Raw genomic sequence first — 17,903 nt, forward strand, 5'->3', positions numbered from 1 at the left:
CCTTTACTGTCCATCACCTAAGTGGATGCAGAAAATGTTAGCAGAATGTTGAGGCCGAAGCTGGAGACATGAGGCACTCAGAGGAGAATCTACAATATTGAAAAATGACAAATGATCAAGAGAGAACGTATATTACAAAGAAAATACGTAAGGTGGCAACCATTCATTAGGTGAACTGACCGGACCAACAACCCACTCGTCCACCTACACCCAATTATCCTAGTAGGCTGAGAGAGCCACGTTGTCCTCCCAGATGTCGGCCTCACCCAATCACTGAAAGCCTGAGTTGAACAAAGATTGGCAGCTCTTGTCACCAATGAGAAAGAATCTCTTCTGCTGTCTAATAGGAACACTGTCTTCTTCCACTTTTGCACCTGCATCACTACACCATGGCCTCCTGGATCTCAAGTCTGCCAACCTTCAGAGCAGTACTGTACCATAGGTTCTCAGACTTTGGACTCAGCCTTGAGGAACACCCAGCAGATGTCCTAGGTACTCAGCTTGCCAACGTGCCCTATAGGTCTTAGGACTTATTAGCTCCCTATAATCACAGGAGTCAATTCCCTGTGATGAGTCTACAGAGTCACATGCCACCACTCAGTCAATAAGAGGCCACATATATAATATTCTCAGAAGAGAACATTGCCTAGTAAGTGGACAGCCATCTTAGTTTGTGCAAGTATGGTGTACATGTAATGAAACAGTCAACCTGTTTCTTAGAAGTATCCCTGTGTTTATGTTTCTTTGTCTACATTTACATCCTGTGGGCTCATTCATGCTGGAAGACCCACCCCTATCCTCTACCCCTTTAACCATGAGACATGCTTGTCCAGGACAGTCCTTCCATTACAACATGACCCACCAACGCCTTCTTCCTCTTTTTCCTCTAGGTCAAAGCAGCTGGAAGAAACTAAGAGAAGTCAGAAAGCTACTGAGTCCCTTCCCCGTCCCCACCATGGTCACTCTATCCATGATCTATATCAGGATAAAATAAATGGCTCAAGAACAAAGTTGGAAACCACGGGTGGGTTTAGTACCCTTGAGAGCTCAATACATATGCAAAAATATCTTTGACAAGAAAAGTATTTTTCACATTTTTTTTTCTGAAAAGTTATATCCCATACTATTTAAATCTATCTTAAAAGTTATTCATATTATTCAATGAAAATTTTCTTTTAGGGGTCTTACAAAAGAGTCAGTGGTTGAGGCATATATAGTCTTGATTCTTATATTCACTTCTCAGTATAAGTGTAAAGAGCTCTGTAGAGGAAATTCTATTTTGATCACACTTTAAATTCTAGGGGCTCTCGGCATTTCTAAGGCTAAAAAAATCAAAGGCCGACAGCAAGACTGTAATTGCTTTTTAATAGTTCTCCCTTCTCATAGAAGTGACCTTTCTTATCAGCTCAAAATTCTAGACCCGAGAGAAAGATCAGAGTGACGCATTTCCCATTTTAAATGTCACCTTTGGAATATCTCCTATGGGTTTAGCTTCCCGGGAGAGAGAGAATTTAAAATACCTGAAATTCTTTCAATTGACTCTTGGACTCGATCACTTGTAAAGATTATTTAACCTCAACTACTTCAATGGCTTAAAGTAGATTATGTCATACCCAACTCGGCAAGGCAAAGTAATGAGACTCTTTTTCAAAAGCAAAGTCCCATTTCCATAGTCCTGTGGGAGGAACACGCTACACATTCTATTCAGCTGGATCAGCTAAGGTGCAAAGCAGGAATAAAGGGCTTCTCTGTGTGAAAGGATTAAACAAATCACATGAGTTAATGAAAGCTAAAACATCCAGCAGAAGTTTAAATGCCATTTGTTCAAGAATAAATTATCCAAAGGCAGCTAACTAACCTCATGAGGAGGTAGGCAGCCATCAGGATAAGTAGCCTGACTCCTCTAATTCTGGATGCTGGTGGGTAGAATCACCAAGAAGGCAAAGTCTCTCCAGAATATAAGTCAGGTGGAGGTAATGATGAAAACCAGCCAGGCTTCAGAAAAAAAGAGAATTCCTGCCTGCATACAGCAGTCCTTTGCCAAGATCTTAAACAATAATTTTTCTTGTGGAAGGTTCTACTTTCAGAATTACTAAAGGCTGAACTATCAAGGTTGGGATAAGAGATATTTAGTACTTTTAGATTAATCACTAGTTTACAACAATTAGTAGCTTTAGGCTTTAAGTTATGACTTTTAAAAAAATGTATAAGCTTATTCAAATTCAAATTATGAGGGGGGAAAGAGTAAAACAGTTTGGATGCCCTCAAAATTCCTTGGTCTCGATGGTGGGTGAAGGAAATCCCACTGACGGGTGGAATTTTAAAATTCCAAGTATCTGAGTTGAAAGATAAACATCTACCTCTTGGAGTTTGGAACATTGACACTGAATCTAAGTCTCACAAGGGGATATGTGGATCCAGAGGATTTCTTCAAAAGGTTATTTAAAACCCAAGGATATACAAGAAGCAGAAAAATATTGGACTTTAGGAAATGTCCCTTTCTGCTGTCTACTGTCTTCCCTAACGATACAACCTAAGCTGGTATCAGAAAGAAGACAGGGCTGAGGATATAACTGACTGTTGGAGCATCTGCCTGGCATGCTTGAATATCTGGGTTTGATTCCCTGCAATGCAGAAGCTGGGGCTGGTGGCACGTGTTTTTGTTTTTGTTTTTTGTTTTTGTTTTTTTTATTATATGTAAGTACACTGTAGCTGTCTTCAGACACTCCAGAAGAGGGAGTCAGATCTCATTAAAGATGGTTGTGAGCCACCATGTGGTTGCTGGGATTTGAACTCAGGACCTTCGGAAGAGCAGTCGGTGCTCTTAACCACTGAGCCATTTCTCCAGCCCCCCGGCACGTGTTTTTAATCCCTGTACTAGGAGGCAGATGTAAGCAAATCGGATTCAAGGTCATCCTAGGTCATCTTTAACTATAGAGTGAGTTCAAAACTAGCCTGGGATACATGAGACTATCTCAGTAAAGAAAAGAACCAAAACAAAACAGACTATGGTGATTAGCAGAGTCAGGCACATGGAATGACATCAGTATGGGGAAGGTCATCAATCAGTATCGGGAAGGTCCTCAATGGTACTTACCGGATTGGATTGGGAGGCGGAGGGGGGAGAGGTGGAGGAGGAGGAGGCGGGGGAGGTACCGAATTCTCAGACTGGTTCACTCGCTTCTGGAGTTCGTCCACTGTACAGGGAGCAAGCATTCAGAAAGAGCTGAGATAAATGACTCCGTACTCTTCACTACACACTGTTCATGCAAGTAACAGAAAAACCCAGCCTCTCTCAGATCTAAGATTGGGGCACACTTAGACATTTCCAGAGGAAACTGAAGACTTGCAACTTTGTTTCATCTTGTCCTTCACTAACAGACATCACTAAAATCTAAGTCTTCATCTATTAAAACAACTGCCAAAGAATGTGGCTAATTCGCGGAGAGTAACAAGTGACTAGGCTGAAGGAGTGTAGGTAACAGCAGAGATCACTCCTCCAACACCAAGAAATTATTCCTGCTAGACGTTAAAAGCATGCAGATGGAGGGCTACTAAAATGACATTTGTAACACATTTTAGTAATTGCATTCTTCTCTCCTATACTCAATTTTCTTAAAAACCAGAAAACAGTAAAGATCCACATTCCTAAATGCCTGTAACTTATGGACATTTTCATTTATTCTCACAAGCTATAACAACATAGGCATCGTTACAATAATAACAACAACATATAACATTGTTACAATGTTAATGGACCTACACACAGAGCTGGGCACAGCACCATTCTTGAATTCAAGAGGCTCAATATAAGTTTGTACCACAGGGCTGGAGGTGTCGGTCTATTCTAGAGCTCTTGCCTAACAAGCACAAAGCACTGGGTTTAATCTCTGGCACCACACCACAAAAGAAAAGATTATTCCCGCCTAACAGGTGATGGGTACCACACACTGTTCTTCATTGGCAATGCTTTCCCTCTCAATCCTTAAGCAGACAGTGTGGAGCTAGGGATTACACTCTCCATACCAAAATGTATGTGTGTGTGTGTGTGTGTGTGTGTGTGTGTGTGTGTGTGTGTGTAAGGTCAGCATCAAGCTTATTTGATTATTTGACACGGGAAGATGCATCTCTGGAGTCAGGCCAAGAAAAAAGAACACAGAAGAAGGGAGCCCTGTTTTTTACCTACTTGCCCTGCTCTCATTGGTAAGCTCATCTATCCTGATGCGGAGGCTCAGAGCATGGGTGTTAGAACCTACTTCTTCAAGTTTCTAACATAGCCTAAAGAAGCTCTGTGGGAATCCTCCCAACTCCAGCCCCAGACTACGAATGCTGAGACATCCAACCTCCTGGACTAAACCACTTGACCGTTCTGTAGAGAAAAAGCCATCATTGTATTATCTGGACCACGGCCTGTAATCCAGAAGAATAGATCTCCTAATTAATCCGGTGCACATGTTCATTCTATTGGTCCTATTCCTTAAGAGAACCCAGACTCATACTCCTTCCCCCAAGCTAGAACATTCATGTGCCACCATATCCAGTAAAAAGGCATAAACTCCTTTCTTCTGGGCTTCTTTTGTTTTCAGATTTATTTATTTTATTTGATGTATATGAGTGTTTTGCCTGCATCTATCCATGTTCACCATGTGTACCCATTGCCTGGGGAGCTCAGAAGAAGGTATCAGATCTTCTAGATGTCTATGAGGTCTATGTGGGTGGTATGACTTGAACCAGTGTCCTCTGCAGGAGCAGCAAGTGCTCTTGACCTTCCAACAGAGCAGATTCTAAATCAGTTCAAACTAGAAGAACCTCAGATGTCTGTAACACCACTTCCATTAACTATGAAGATGGATTTGCCGAGAGGCTACCCTGACACTTACTAAAAAAGAATAGAAACTTTCTTAATTTTGGATCGATTTTTTAAAGTAAATTGTAATCACTTTTTATTGTGAGAATGTAAAAGGCACTGAATATTTCAAAAAGGGGAAATAAAAATGCTTACAAGGTTCTTCTACATGGATTTCAAAATTCCATTATAAAATTAATGGAAAATATGTGAAGTGAATATTGAAGCTATTATAAAGAGAAATGTACCCATCACAAATTACACGCCGTCTCGCAGAGACTTATAACTGTGTAGTAATCCAACTCATACATTTTTGTAAGCTTTCCAGCACTGGCTGAATAAATCCCTTGATTTCAGAATCCCTGGTGTTTTAAAAAGTTTTTCCATTTAATATATATATTGTTGCCTATTTCATTGTTAGGTGTGGCATAGAAAGTAATATTTCATATGTATAATTAAACCCCAAAGATGAAGGGGACACAAATACCAAAGATGAAATGTATTACTTTTAAAAAGAAAGAGAGGAGAGTTTAATTCTTTTGGGAAAAGCACTTCGAAATGAACAGAATAAAATAAATGCTTAATAAGACTCCCTTTCTAAAGGCTCAGAGATGCTGACAGTTTGGGTCTTCCATGCCAATGGCAACACTGGGCCTTGGTTCCTGCAAGAAGCTCACAGGGGTTCTACGAGAAGGGGGGGGGGATGTTGCCATATTTGTGACTTGATTGGTTAAATGGAATATTCTGCTGAACTGTGATAGTCAGAAATGAAGACGATTCAAAAGCAAGTTGGTGGGTTGGGGAGACTGTTCAGTCCTTGTGACACTCACTGTGCAAGCAAGCCTGAGGACTTGCACTCAACTCCCCAGAGCCCATGAAAAGAGCTGGGTATGTTGGTCTATGCTTGCAATCTTAGTGCTATGCAAGTGGAAATGGGAAGATCCTATGGAGCTTCCTGGTCAGCAAGCTGAGCTCACTGGTGAGACTGAGACAAGAGCGAGAAGTATCTCACTTTAAACAATAAAACGACAACAACAAAAAAGAAAAGACAAACAAACAAAACCAAGATTGGGGCTTGGAGAGGTGGCTTGGCAATTAAAGGCACTTGCTGTCCTTACAGAGGACCCAGGTTTGGTTCCCAACACACGCGCATGGTGATTCAGAACTGGCAATAGTTCCAGTTCAGGGGATCTTCTGGCTTCCACAGGCACCAGGCACCAGGCACCAGGCACACATGGTGGACAGACACTCATACACATAAAATAAAAAAAATGAGTGTTTTAAAAAGAAACCAAGGTGGACAGTTCCTGGAGTTGATCTCTAGTGTCCACATGCAGATGCATGCACCCACATACAGTAACCCAAACAAAAAAACAAACAAATTTGGGTTATTTTTCCCTACAGTCTTCAGAACTAGCTGCAGACACACTCTGCCACGGGCATGAGCGATGGACACAAGAGCTGACTCGGGCTGTCACCTGAATGCTTCAGGTTCCGGGCCTTCTCCTCCGAGCTCTGGTATTTCTGCTCTAGCTCCCTCTTGTCGTCTTCCAGAATCTCCAGCTGTTGTCTGAGGTTATGGATCTCTTTGTGAAGCGCTTCATTCTCCAGCCGCTCCTCCAGCTCTTTGACCTGTAAGTGTTACACAGCTTGAATAGGGCTGCCATGTTTCCCCTTGTCAATGGGGAGGGGGAGGAGGATGGATATTTTCATTTGACTACACACACACACACACACACACACACACACACACACACACACATCAGGAAGATTCTAATCCACCTTAAAGTCACACACAGATTCTGGGTCTTGATAACCCTGGTACTTGGAAATAAGTATCTCACTTCTGATTATTTTTTCTGAACAGTTACAGCAACAAATTAAAATGACATTAAAAAAAACATGAATGACAAAAGTAAAATATATGTAAAACATTTTAAAAATAGATTCGTTATTTCTATATTCTTTTCCAGCAGAAAAATTTTGATAGCATTTTAAAAAGATCCTTGGGACTCATGGAGGAGAGACAGGGAAGAAGGGAGAGAGGCCTTTTGGTCAGTAAGGACACTTTTTAAAAAGATATTTTTTATGTATTTGCCTGCAATTATGTGTATGCATTATTTGTATGCAGTTTCCTTGGAGGCCAGAAGAGGGCATCAGATTCCCTGGAACTGGAGTTACAGGCTGTTGTAAGCTGTTGTGTGGATGCTGGGAACCGAACCCAGGTCCTCTGGGAGAGCAGCAAATGCTCTTAGCTGCTGAGGCATCTCTCCAGTCCCAACATTTGTGACTCGGTGTTCAAACACTTGCTTGGTACATCCAAGGTCCTGAGTTCAAAACCCAGCCAACCACCAACAGCAGCCCCAGACAAAAGCAAAAACGCCTCACTGAGACTTCTGAAAGCCTAAGAACAACCTAGATGTTCACCAACATCATCAGTTCACAGATTATGAGAAAAAAGTGTACAGCCATAGAAAACCATACAGTTCAATACACACTTAGGTGAGAAGATATATTAACCAGCTAGAAATGTTTAAAGAAGGCGTGCATCCCATAACTCCATTGATACAAACCATATACATGTCATAAGACTATGTATTTACATAAAGTTTAGAGCTTCCCCAGAAGTAGTATATACCTTAGAGTCTCAGGTAATCTTAATTTTCTTTTACTGTTTTTACATTTCAAAGAAAGTTTGCTTACTATAAGGAATGGATATTACTTGTATAAATACAAACACAAATATTTAAACAAATGCTGAATCTGTGTGGGAATTTATGTGCAGGTGAGAGATATTTTACACTACACACAGTGGAGAATATTCCGAATAAATGTAATGGCTTGTATGTGCTTGGCCCAAGGAAAGGTACTATTGGGAGTTATGGCCTTGTTTGAGTAGGTGTGGAGTTGTTGGAGTGGGTGGGGCCTTGTTGGAGAAGGTGTGTCACTGTGGGTGTGGGCTTAAGACCCTCACCCTAAATGCCTGGAAGTCAGTCTTCCACTAGCAGCCTTCAGATGAAGATGCAGAACTGTCAGTTCTGCCTGCACCATGCCTGCCTTGGAGGCTGCCATACTCCTACCTTGATGATAATGGACTGAACCTCTGAACCTGTAAGCCAGCCCCAAATATATGTTGTCCTTTATAAGACTTGTCTTGGTCACGGTGTCTGTTCACAGAAGTAAAACCCTAACTAAGACAGACAGAATAAGAACTGGCAATGGCTATAGTTCCACCCACAATGACCTCTGCTCCTTTGCCAGGCAAGAACATAGAAAACAACTCATTCCTAGAGTCCAGCTCAATTTAGTGAGCTCTGAGCATGTATTATCTACTAGCCAAGTTAACAAATATATATAATCTGTCTTCTTAGGACCAAAAGTTAGATTTTAACATAAGCTAAACACACGTGCACACACATGCACACATGCACATACATGCACATACATGTACACATGCACATACATGACACTGCACATGTGTGCACATGCATGTACACATGTACACAAACTCATATACTCTTTCTTTCTGGAAAGGTGATTTCTACATGTGGAAGCAGAAAAAGAAATTCTTCATCTTTGGCCTTGGGGAGCAGAGGCTTTCTGGAAATCTGCCAACACTTCCCACAGAGGAAGCAGAAGTCCAGCCTGACCTCACTGCGAGATGTTAACAAAACTGGAGATGTGTCAGGACCTTTGCTCTGATGTGAGGACCTATAAATATTGATGTCATCACTCTGAGGTGGCTCCTGTGAGTCTCTCTTCCACCTCTTCCCTTTCCTCTCCCCTATCACAAGGGCACAGAGGGACCTGGGCTGCATTAACTGGAAACCAAATAAAGAGCTAAGAAGCCCTACAGATATCTATGCAAGTCTGCACTGTTAGAAATTGTAACTAAGAAAGATATGACTACTGACAGGTTTTTTCCTTTCCTTCCTTCTCAGAATAAGGTCAATGTCCCTTCAACAAGCTCTGTGAGACCAATACATTCTCCTACGTGTATTCAGTCATCTCTGCAAACCATACCATTTCCAAAGAGACTTTCAGGCTAAAATCCTTGTTTTTGCTTTTTCAAACTCATTTTAGAGACTCCATGTCAATAGGCTATAAACTTTAGCTGAGCACTACATGAAATTTACTTGGTAACTATTGTTTTCTCAAAGATGTTTAGGACTTAGAAAGCAAGGCAAAATATGAACCTCTACAAGGCCACAGTGATACCTCTTGTTTTAATGTGTGATTGTGCAGACTGTATGTGTGTGTGTGGGGGGGTGTGTGTCTCTGTGTGTGAAGTATAGTATGGGTATGTGTAGTATCTGCATGCATGTGGGGGGTGTGCCTGTGTGTACATGTGCATCCATGTATGGTGTGTACACATATGTGCATACATGCATGTGTATGTACGTGTGTGGTATATGTAGTGAGATGTGGGTATGTGTGGTGTGTGCATGCATGTGAGGGTAGGTGTGCCTATGTGTACATGTATGTGCATATATGTTGTGCAGACGTGTGTATACATGCATGTGTCTATATGTGTATATGTGGTATGTGTAGTGTGGTGTGGGTATGTATGGTGTATGTGTGGTATGTGCATACATGTGGGGGTGCCTGTGTGTACATGTGTGTACATGTATGTTGTGTACACATGTGAGTATTCATGCATGTGTATGTATGTGTATATGTGGTATGTGTAGTATGGTGTGGGTATGCATGCTGTGGTTATGTGTGGTGTGTGCGTACATGTGGGTGTATGTGCCTGTGTGTACATGTGTGTGCATATATGTTGTATACACATGTGTATATGCATGCATGTGTATATGTATGTGTGTGTGTGTGTGTGTGTGTGTGTCTATAGCTGCAAAATAAAAACAGTTACCTTTTTCTGATGCTGGATCCTCTCTTCTTCAAGCTGCTGGATAAGTTTTGCATTTTCGTCTAAAGCTTTCAAAAGCTGTTGGTCAGGAAGGGAGCTCTGCAGCAGAAGGTGGCTTTGTCTCTTCAGCTTGTTTTGTTCAATGAACATCTGTGAAAGTCAATTACAAAAATGTATATACCAACCCCAACCATGCAGCTACCCTGTGCAGATTGAATGGCAGTGGGTGGAGCTCTTGAGGACACTGAAGGAAATGCCTGAGGTAGGAGCTCCTGAGCAGCCACAATGCAGTCCCCGACTTCCCATGAACTTCAAGACCAAAGTCATTACCCCAAGTAAGGTGTGGATACAGCAATCCAGTTCTACACCTTGATTTTAATGCTCTCCTACTGGCTTAAAATACATTAATACTACAAGTGACATGTCTGTGCCCCACCGCCATCCCCAGGGTTCTCTTTATGCTTTATTTTCAGCCGACTTCTCTACTATGGCTAGGAAACCTTCACTAACCACTGTGCAACATGGCAGACGTCACCCTGTATCCAGTTAACACTGCTAAAACATGGTAATAGGTACATGACCATCACATTGTCCTGATAAGGAAGCCAAGGCTCAGGGAGAACAAGGATCCCCAAGGATGCTCAGGTATCAAGGTCAGAGCTTAGGCTCATTTGCAAGCCAAGCCTCTTGACCACCCGACTCAACCCCTCTGCTCTTTATTAGACTGTTTTAGACCGGTTAGTTTCCCCCAGTGATGAAACAGCTCACAAGAGGAGTTCCAAGAAGAGGAGACAATATTAACATCTATTGAACATTTTATCGAGTTGCTTATGAACAGGACTCGCTAATTCTCTCATGCTGACAAAATTGATGGCAGCATTATTTTCTATTTGTCTGTTTTTTATTTTCTCCATCATCACACCAAGTGGGATGGTGGACAATTCAAAGCATGATCTATTTCACAGACTAGAAGTCTCAGACCAGCAAAGAGTTACAGTGTCAGGATCTTACTGCATCTTATATTGATGCTGTAGCTTAACTGTATGTAAGGTGTGCACAGTAAGATGGCTCACCATCGAGCACACATGCAACCTCATCTACTGTATAACATGAATGTCAGCAAATGTAACTCAGGACCAAATAAAATTTCTACAAACCTCTGTGTGAAAAGACTAGAACTATAGCGATTTACACAGTCTGCAAACTTAGTCCTGGGCAATCAAACTCACCACAAATTGTATAATACAAACACATTCATGTTTTCTTTCCAATGTCCCAGAAGGAGGAAAAAATGGCTAGAAGGGGGTTAAGGTTGGTGGCCCCTCAGTCCAGCCAATCAGTGAGTTCCAGGTTCAATGAGAGAACCTGTCTCAAAAACCAAGGTGGAAACACACCCAGTGTTGACCTGTGGCCTCCAAACATGTATAAGCTGCACACAGATGTACCTCTGCCCCTGCACACACACAATGACTGACTGGGCTTTCATTCTTTTTCTGTGGAGAAAAGCCTAGGAAGCAGCTACAGTGCTGTGCAAAATTCAGATACGCACCAGCTCAGAACAGGTAGAACACACAGTTTTTAAAGATCTACTTTTATTATTTATGTGTGCAAGTGTCTCTCTGTGTGTGCATGTATATGTCTACAAGGGTATCTGCACAGGGTGAAAAAGGAGAACATAGTTCCTTGGGGTTAAAGTCACACCAGTTGTTTTGAGACACCTGATGTGGGTTCTGGGAACTGAACTCAAGTCCTCTGGAAGAATAGAAAGTGCTCTTAACTGCTGAGCCATCTCTCCAGCCTGGTGAAACACAATTCTGCATAGTACATGGAACCCACACTCCTTCAGCATCACCTCCTCTTTGGAAGAGTTAAAGGCACAGAGACAGCCACATGGGCATTAGCCAAGGTATGCTGCACAGGAGACTCAGACTATAACCAACAGGGTAATTAATTATTAAAGATTGACACGGTGCCTTGAATATTTGAACAGGTTCTAGCTGAAATGAATTATTTTAGTTACATTATTACAATAATTTTGATATATTTTCCCCCTCTATTAAAATGTAACTAGCCAGGCTCCCTCACCGGCTTCCTGTTACCCCAGGAATCACACAAAGAGTGGCTGAAGCAAAGCTTCAGGTTCCTTTCTTCTGCACTTGCTCTGGCAAAGCAGCTACAGCACAGAGTCGGGAGATCAAGTGGGGACACCCACTCCCTGTCACTATGAGTTGCGCCATGGCACTAAACCATTCTTACTCCGTGACTCTCTAGAATTTGCTTTTTTTGGGAAAGAGAAACATTCTGGAAAACTTGCTTAACACTACACGAGGACAAAGTACACTGACTATGGCATTTTGAACACAAACAAGTAAAAATACCTCTGAAAAATCCTCCTAGTGTGAATTTCTTCCTCAAAACCCCTGTAGCATGTCCCTCCCTGGTATCACCAAAGCTGGGAACAATGGCACATGTCTGTAATCCCAATACTTGGAGAAAGAGACAGGTGAAATCAGGAGGGTTTCAAGGTTATCTTCAGCTACCTATCAAGTCTGATGACAGCCTGGGCAACATGGGACTATCTCAAGAGAGAAAACAAAACCAAAAGCTACCTCCCCTAAATTAAAGTGCTAAAGTTCAAGCTAAGAGAGCCCTCCCCTAGAACGTTCATTCCATCACCAAACACCAATGAGTCTGGTTTTGCTGTGGCAAGAACGCCTCAATTAGAGTCAGAGAGTGGTCTTTTACCAGAAGACCACCACCACAGGTCTCAGAATTTCTAAGAAACCTCACATGTCTTTTTGAAGGATAAGAGTGAGAACAACAACAACAAAAAACTTATGCCAATACAGAATTCACAGCAATACTCCAACAATGTCCAAATTACTCAGGAAAGGAAACTGAATGGGAAAAAACAAAAACAAAAACAAGAACAAAACCACATTAAAAAGTAAAAGAAAATTGCATTTTAAAATGTGATTGGCAAAATGGCTCAGTGGATGAAAGTGCTGGCTGGCTGCATGAGCCTGAAGACCTGAGTTCAAGCCCATGTGGGTGGAGGAAAAGGACATACACAACACACACAATCACATACACATACCATAGAGAACACACACAACACAGTCACATATACATACCACATACACAATCACATGCACACACCATAGAGAGCACACAACACACACAATTACATATACACACAATAGAAAACACACACACAACACACACAATCACATATACACACCACAAAGAATACCCATAACACACAACCACAAACCATACAGAACACACACAAAAAAACCCACATAATCACATGCACTCACCACAAATAAGTAAATTTTTCTAAAAAATGTAATATGTAGATGGAAAATTTAAGAACACAGCTCTGGACACAACTGACTCCTCTTGTTAAGAAGGAACAGGCTTTGGTTTTGTTTTAAATAAATGAATACAAAAAGAAGGAAGTTGTCAGTTTCTGTTTTACGTGTTTAGAGTGGCTGTGTGTTTTTTAAATAAGCACATGAATTCCTGTTGCAATTAAACTCATAAAACAAGTAAACCTGGATGTATATTTCTAAAACTGTGGACAGTAAGCATCTCATCTTTAACATACAACTGTCTATGGTACCAGTCTGGTACTGGGCACAACATGCAACAGTAAGCCAGCCTCCTGTGAAACAAGTCCCATGCCTTTAGCGGTAGTCATGTGTCAAAGCCCGAGATTTTCTTCTCAGCAATGGTTGTTTAAATCTCAGGATGGAGTTTAAATCTGAATGTGGAGCATTGCTGCACACAATCATGCTGCCAGTCGCAGAGGCCTCCCAAGTCACCTTCCCCTCCTCATGCTGGTTCAGCACGGTGTCTGCACTGTCCCTGCATCTCAAGGACTCTCGCCAGGACAGCTGACCCTGTGGAAATCCTTCACTTGCCTGCTTCCCTCCTCCTCCTCCTGTCTTCTCTGGCACTGTGGAGCCTTCTAAGTTGTCCTCTGAGCTGCTTTGTACTTTGCATTCTGGCATCATTATGCAAACAACATGCAGGAAATGAAAACGGCTTGGTAAGACCCTGCTGTTCAGGTCACTCTCAATCAACCTAAGGTCTCCTCGTCTTCCCTATCTGCCCTTTCCATAGTCAATTTACCCGCACCATTTATAATCACACAGATTTTGTTCCAGAGGGCCTGGACACACTTCAATTCTTTTTCCTTTCTTACAAGTCAACAGAGAACAATATCCATCTGCCTTCCCTCAAACTCTCTGAATAAAACTGATCACAATTATTTCAAATCAGAGAAGCCTAGATTAGACCTTCTGTGGAGGTCAATGTTAGCTTAGCTATGCTTAGGCACAAGAACACAAAACAAAAAAAAATGTAATATAAATATAATATAATAAATATAATAACAAAACAGAAACACAATCCAACTTTCAAATGTCATTCTTGCAACATGCTGTCTTTGTCCTCCCCCTTGGAAACCTCTTCCTGGACCACTTTCAGTTCCTTAGCTGCCTCCCTCAACACAAGGTTCTTTACACTCAGGCTCAAAATTCCAATAGAGACAGAGCTCTTGCTCAGCAAAGCTCGATGTTTGAGTTCAGCTACCTGGTGACAGGTCATTCCCCTGGAAACCAGCTCCAGAGCCATGGAATACCCAATACTTGAATGTCAACAGGGTCAAATGGAACCAGAGACGCTCAAAGCTTGCCTCTAGTCTGAGAGGTAAATCATTGCACTGACGAGTGGCTGAGGTAATGGATGTTCAACATGGCAACATTCCATTAGCGATGAAAGAATCAACTCACAGAATGAGAGCTCCGGATGATGGCCAGGAGAGAAAGGCAGATACTATGACACCATCATCTAAGATGACATGGTCACAAAGCCCAGATTCTCAAGGCTATCTGTTAGGCATTCCGCACTCAAGCTGGCCAGTCACCACCACGTGTTATAGGTCTCTCCATGAAAAGCCTTTTTCTCGTGTAGCATTATATTGCCTACAAAGTACTCTTAAAAGTTACTCCATTTTGGCTTGGAAGGACAGCTCAATTTATAAAGCACTTGCTGTGCAAGTAAGAAGAATTAAGTTCAATTCCCCAGAACCCCTGCAAAAATTGGGAACACAGGGGCAAATGCTTATAATCTCAGAGCTGGAAAAGTAGACAAGTGGATTCCAGGAACTCATTGGTCAGCTAGCCTACCATATGACCAATCCCTGTGTTAGTCAGAGACACTGTGGATAGTGACTGAGGAAGACCCCTGGCCTCTAAGTGCGTGCACACACACGCACACACACGGACATTCTACTGCATTCTAAAATCTCCCTGATTCCATTTGCAAGGGCTTCTATTTTACAGACAGTGGAAGTGAAGCTTTAAGAGGACAGAGACAGCTTGGAGGTTGTGTACAGTGACAGACCTAGCAAATCTCAACCCTTGTCTTCTTCCCCATGAATGTCAGTAAACTTAGTCATGATGCAGCAGCTCCCACCTGGCCAGGATGCTTTGTTTAAAACCTCCAAGGTCTATTCAAACATTTTCTAAAATCTTCAGTTGACACCTAACAGCTGTGCATATTTACAGGGTACACCAGGGAAATCGGATGTATGTGTATAAGCTGTGATACTTAGATATAAGTCCCCGCATCTCCTAAAACATTTATCGTTGGTGGTGGAAGCCTCACATGGCTCTCTTGTAGGTCCCTACAAACTATATAACTACTGTAAATGAGTCGTAAATGAGTCAGCCGACCATGCTAGGAACACTATTGCCCTTCATTATCATTCAGCTTTGTTTTGCCCATGGGTGTTCTGCGAAGTTCCCTGTTCTCTGTAGCATACCCACCTCTTGTGCAAAAGACTCTGCTTTCTTGCGAAGGTCCTTCTCCAGTTCCAGGTTCACTTGCAGTTCCTCATACTCTTCAACAGCCAACATGGACACTTAAGCAGACAGAAAAGAGACAATGAGCTGTGCAGAATCACCAGCAGCATGTGTGGAAAGGATTCTGCGGAAGGCTGTCATCTGTTCCTGGCTGGTGCGGAATGGTGAGCTTTATGAAGGGTAGCTTAGCAATATGAATGGAAAATGTAAAACCAGTCACACTCAACCCCACACATCCCGAAAAGAGAGAATCAGGAGAACATACAGATCTGTGGTTCCAAGCATGTTCTTTGTACCACTGGGGAAACACCAACAGATTGGTAAAACACAGCACAAGAAATACTCTGCCACCAAATCGTATTATGAGAGGAAATATAAAAATTGGTATGTTATGTTTTCAAATAAATGTCCTGCAAAATCAGTACAAAATGAATACATCTCTGGCTTTTTTTGTTGTTTTGTTTTAGATTTTATGTGTATAAATATGTTGCCTACATGTTTGTCTGTTGTGCCACATGTATGCCTGCTGTTCACTAAGGCCAGAAGGTGCCAGATCCCCTGGAACTGGAGTTATAAATGGTTCTGAGCCATCAGGAGGGTGCTGGGAACTGAACCTGGGTCGTCTGCATGGGGCAAAAGTGCTTTTAGCCATAGATCCATTTCTCCAGCCCCAGACAAAAAAACATTAAGCCACAGACAAACAAAACAAAACAAAACAAAAACAAAAACAAAAACAAAAACAAAAACAAAAACAAAACAAAAAAACCATATCACAGGCATTTCACTGGGCAGATCAACGGATATGTGCAAGATGCGGTCAGGGCTACTTAGTGGGACCATGCCCTCTTCCCTAACCAAAAAGAATTACTGTAGGAAAGGTCCGGTCAAATAAAAGCACCATGCAATTGTTGCTGCTTTTGACATTCTGTGGCCTACTTTGTTAAATAATGATGCGGATAGGATGCAGGGAGCCGTGACGCCATTAGGAACCCAGCTCAATGCAAGCAGACAGCAGCTGAAGAGCCTCGCTCTGAGCTGAGTCGTATCAATAAACTCCCCGCCAAGACACTCTTAATGGCTGCTTTCACACTCTGTTCCACTGGGGCACTTCAATCCTAACTGACTAAGGACAGGTTTGCTGTGTAATGACATAGAATTTCAAACTCTGTTCTTCGTAAACTACTGCTTCCTCAGACAGAAGCAGAACAGTCTAACTCAAGTAAAGTAATGTAAGTGGTGGTTTGTGCTGGGAATTACAGGTCCCTGAGGACTAAATGACTTTCAAACCTATTTAAAAAAAGAAATTCCACGAACAGAACAATGAAGACCGTGAGTCTCTGAAGCCCCAGGAAGGACGATAGGCTCTCTTTTTCTCTATCCAGAACACTATAATAAAAAGTGAATTTTCCCATGTCTAGGTTCCTTTGACCTGGATTCTGAAAGGAACTCTCCTGGTCCTGGTGGCAAGTTCCTGTATCCCCACTTCTTTCTAGACAGGAGCTTCCTGAAGACAAGATCCATGTGGTAAACTCATAGTCTGCACAGTGCACAGAGAATGCAGTTTGCACGTGCTGGAGCGGGACCCGAAGAAAACTTACCATCTTATCCTTCTCCCTGGCTTAGCTTCCAGGCCCTTTCTTCAAAACCTCCAGCCAGTGAGCAACACAAAGGATAGGAACTACAGCAGGGAGGGCCTGGAAAGCCCTGTTTGTGTCCTGTCTTCTAAACTAGGCCACTGGCTGGCTTCAGGGCAGGCTAAAGGGAGCACAAGAAATGTATCAATCCTCCAGTGTGGTTTAGATGTGGCGTGGCCTCCAAAGATGCACATACTGCAAAGTCTGGTCCTCTGCATGTTAATATTAAGAGGTGGAAGGACCTTAAGAGAAGAGCTTACTGCCAGGTAGACCGGGTCCTCTCTTGCCATGGGATCTCTCCCTCGAATCCCACACTCACGCTATGATATGATGCCATCATTATGGTGGGACCCCTTCAGGGAGACCCTCCCAGAGCCAAGTGGGGCTATGCTCCTGGATGACATCTGAAGCTGGAAAGCTATATTCGTTTTAAAATGCCCAGCCTTAGGTAGTTTATGATAGCAACAAAAAATAGACTGATACAGTCCTATACACACACACACCCTTCAAAGACTTTTGCAGAGACTTCAATATTACTCCCTGAGCTAAACTGCAACATTATAACCAGCCCCTGTGAGGCTCGTGCTCTGTTAAACAGCAACACTATAACCAGCCCCTGTGAGGCTGTTGCCCTGTTAAACATTAAGAATAAGATGCTGACCAAACAATACGTCATCTTC

General features: G+C 42.3%; 1 protein-coding gene across 3 annotated transcripts in view; it reads right to left on the reverse strand.

Moving 5' to 3' along the window:
• Positions 1 to 17,903, reverse strand: part of Shtn1 (shootin 1) — a 102,047-nt gene that overhangs the window by 38,546 nt on the left and 45,598 nt on the right. For all 3 annotated transcript variants that reach the window (XM_021151995.1, XM_021151996.1, XM_029472552.1), the window contains exons 8-11: positions 15,554 to 15,648; positions 9,720 to 9,866; positions 6,325 to 6,478; positions 3,098 to 3,197 (exon numbers count right to left, since the gene is read on the reverse strand). In XM_021151995.1, coding sequence (XP_021007654.1) covers positions 3,098 to 3,197; positions 6,325 to 6,478; positions 9,720 to 9,866; positions 15,554 to 15,648 — 496 coding nt within the window. The remainder of the gene's footprint in view (positions 1 to 3,097; positions 3,198 to 6,324; positions 6,479 to 9,719; positions 9,867 to 15,553; positions 15,649 to 17,903) is intronic.

Source organism: Mus caroli, chromosome 19 (assembly GCF_900094665.2).
Source record: "Mus caroli chromosome 19, CAROLI_EIJ_v1.1, whole genome shotgun sequence".
In the NCBI taxonomy this organism is placed as follows: domain Eukaryota; kingdom Metazoa; phylum Chordata; class Mammalia; order Rodentia; family Muridae; genus Mus; species Mus caroli.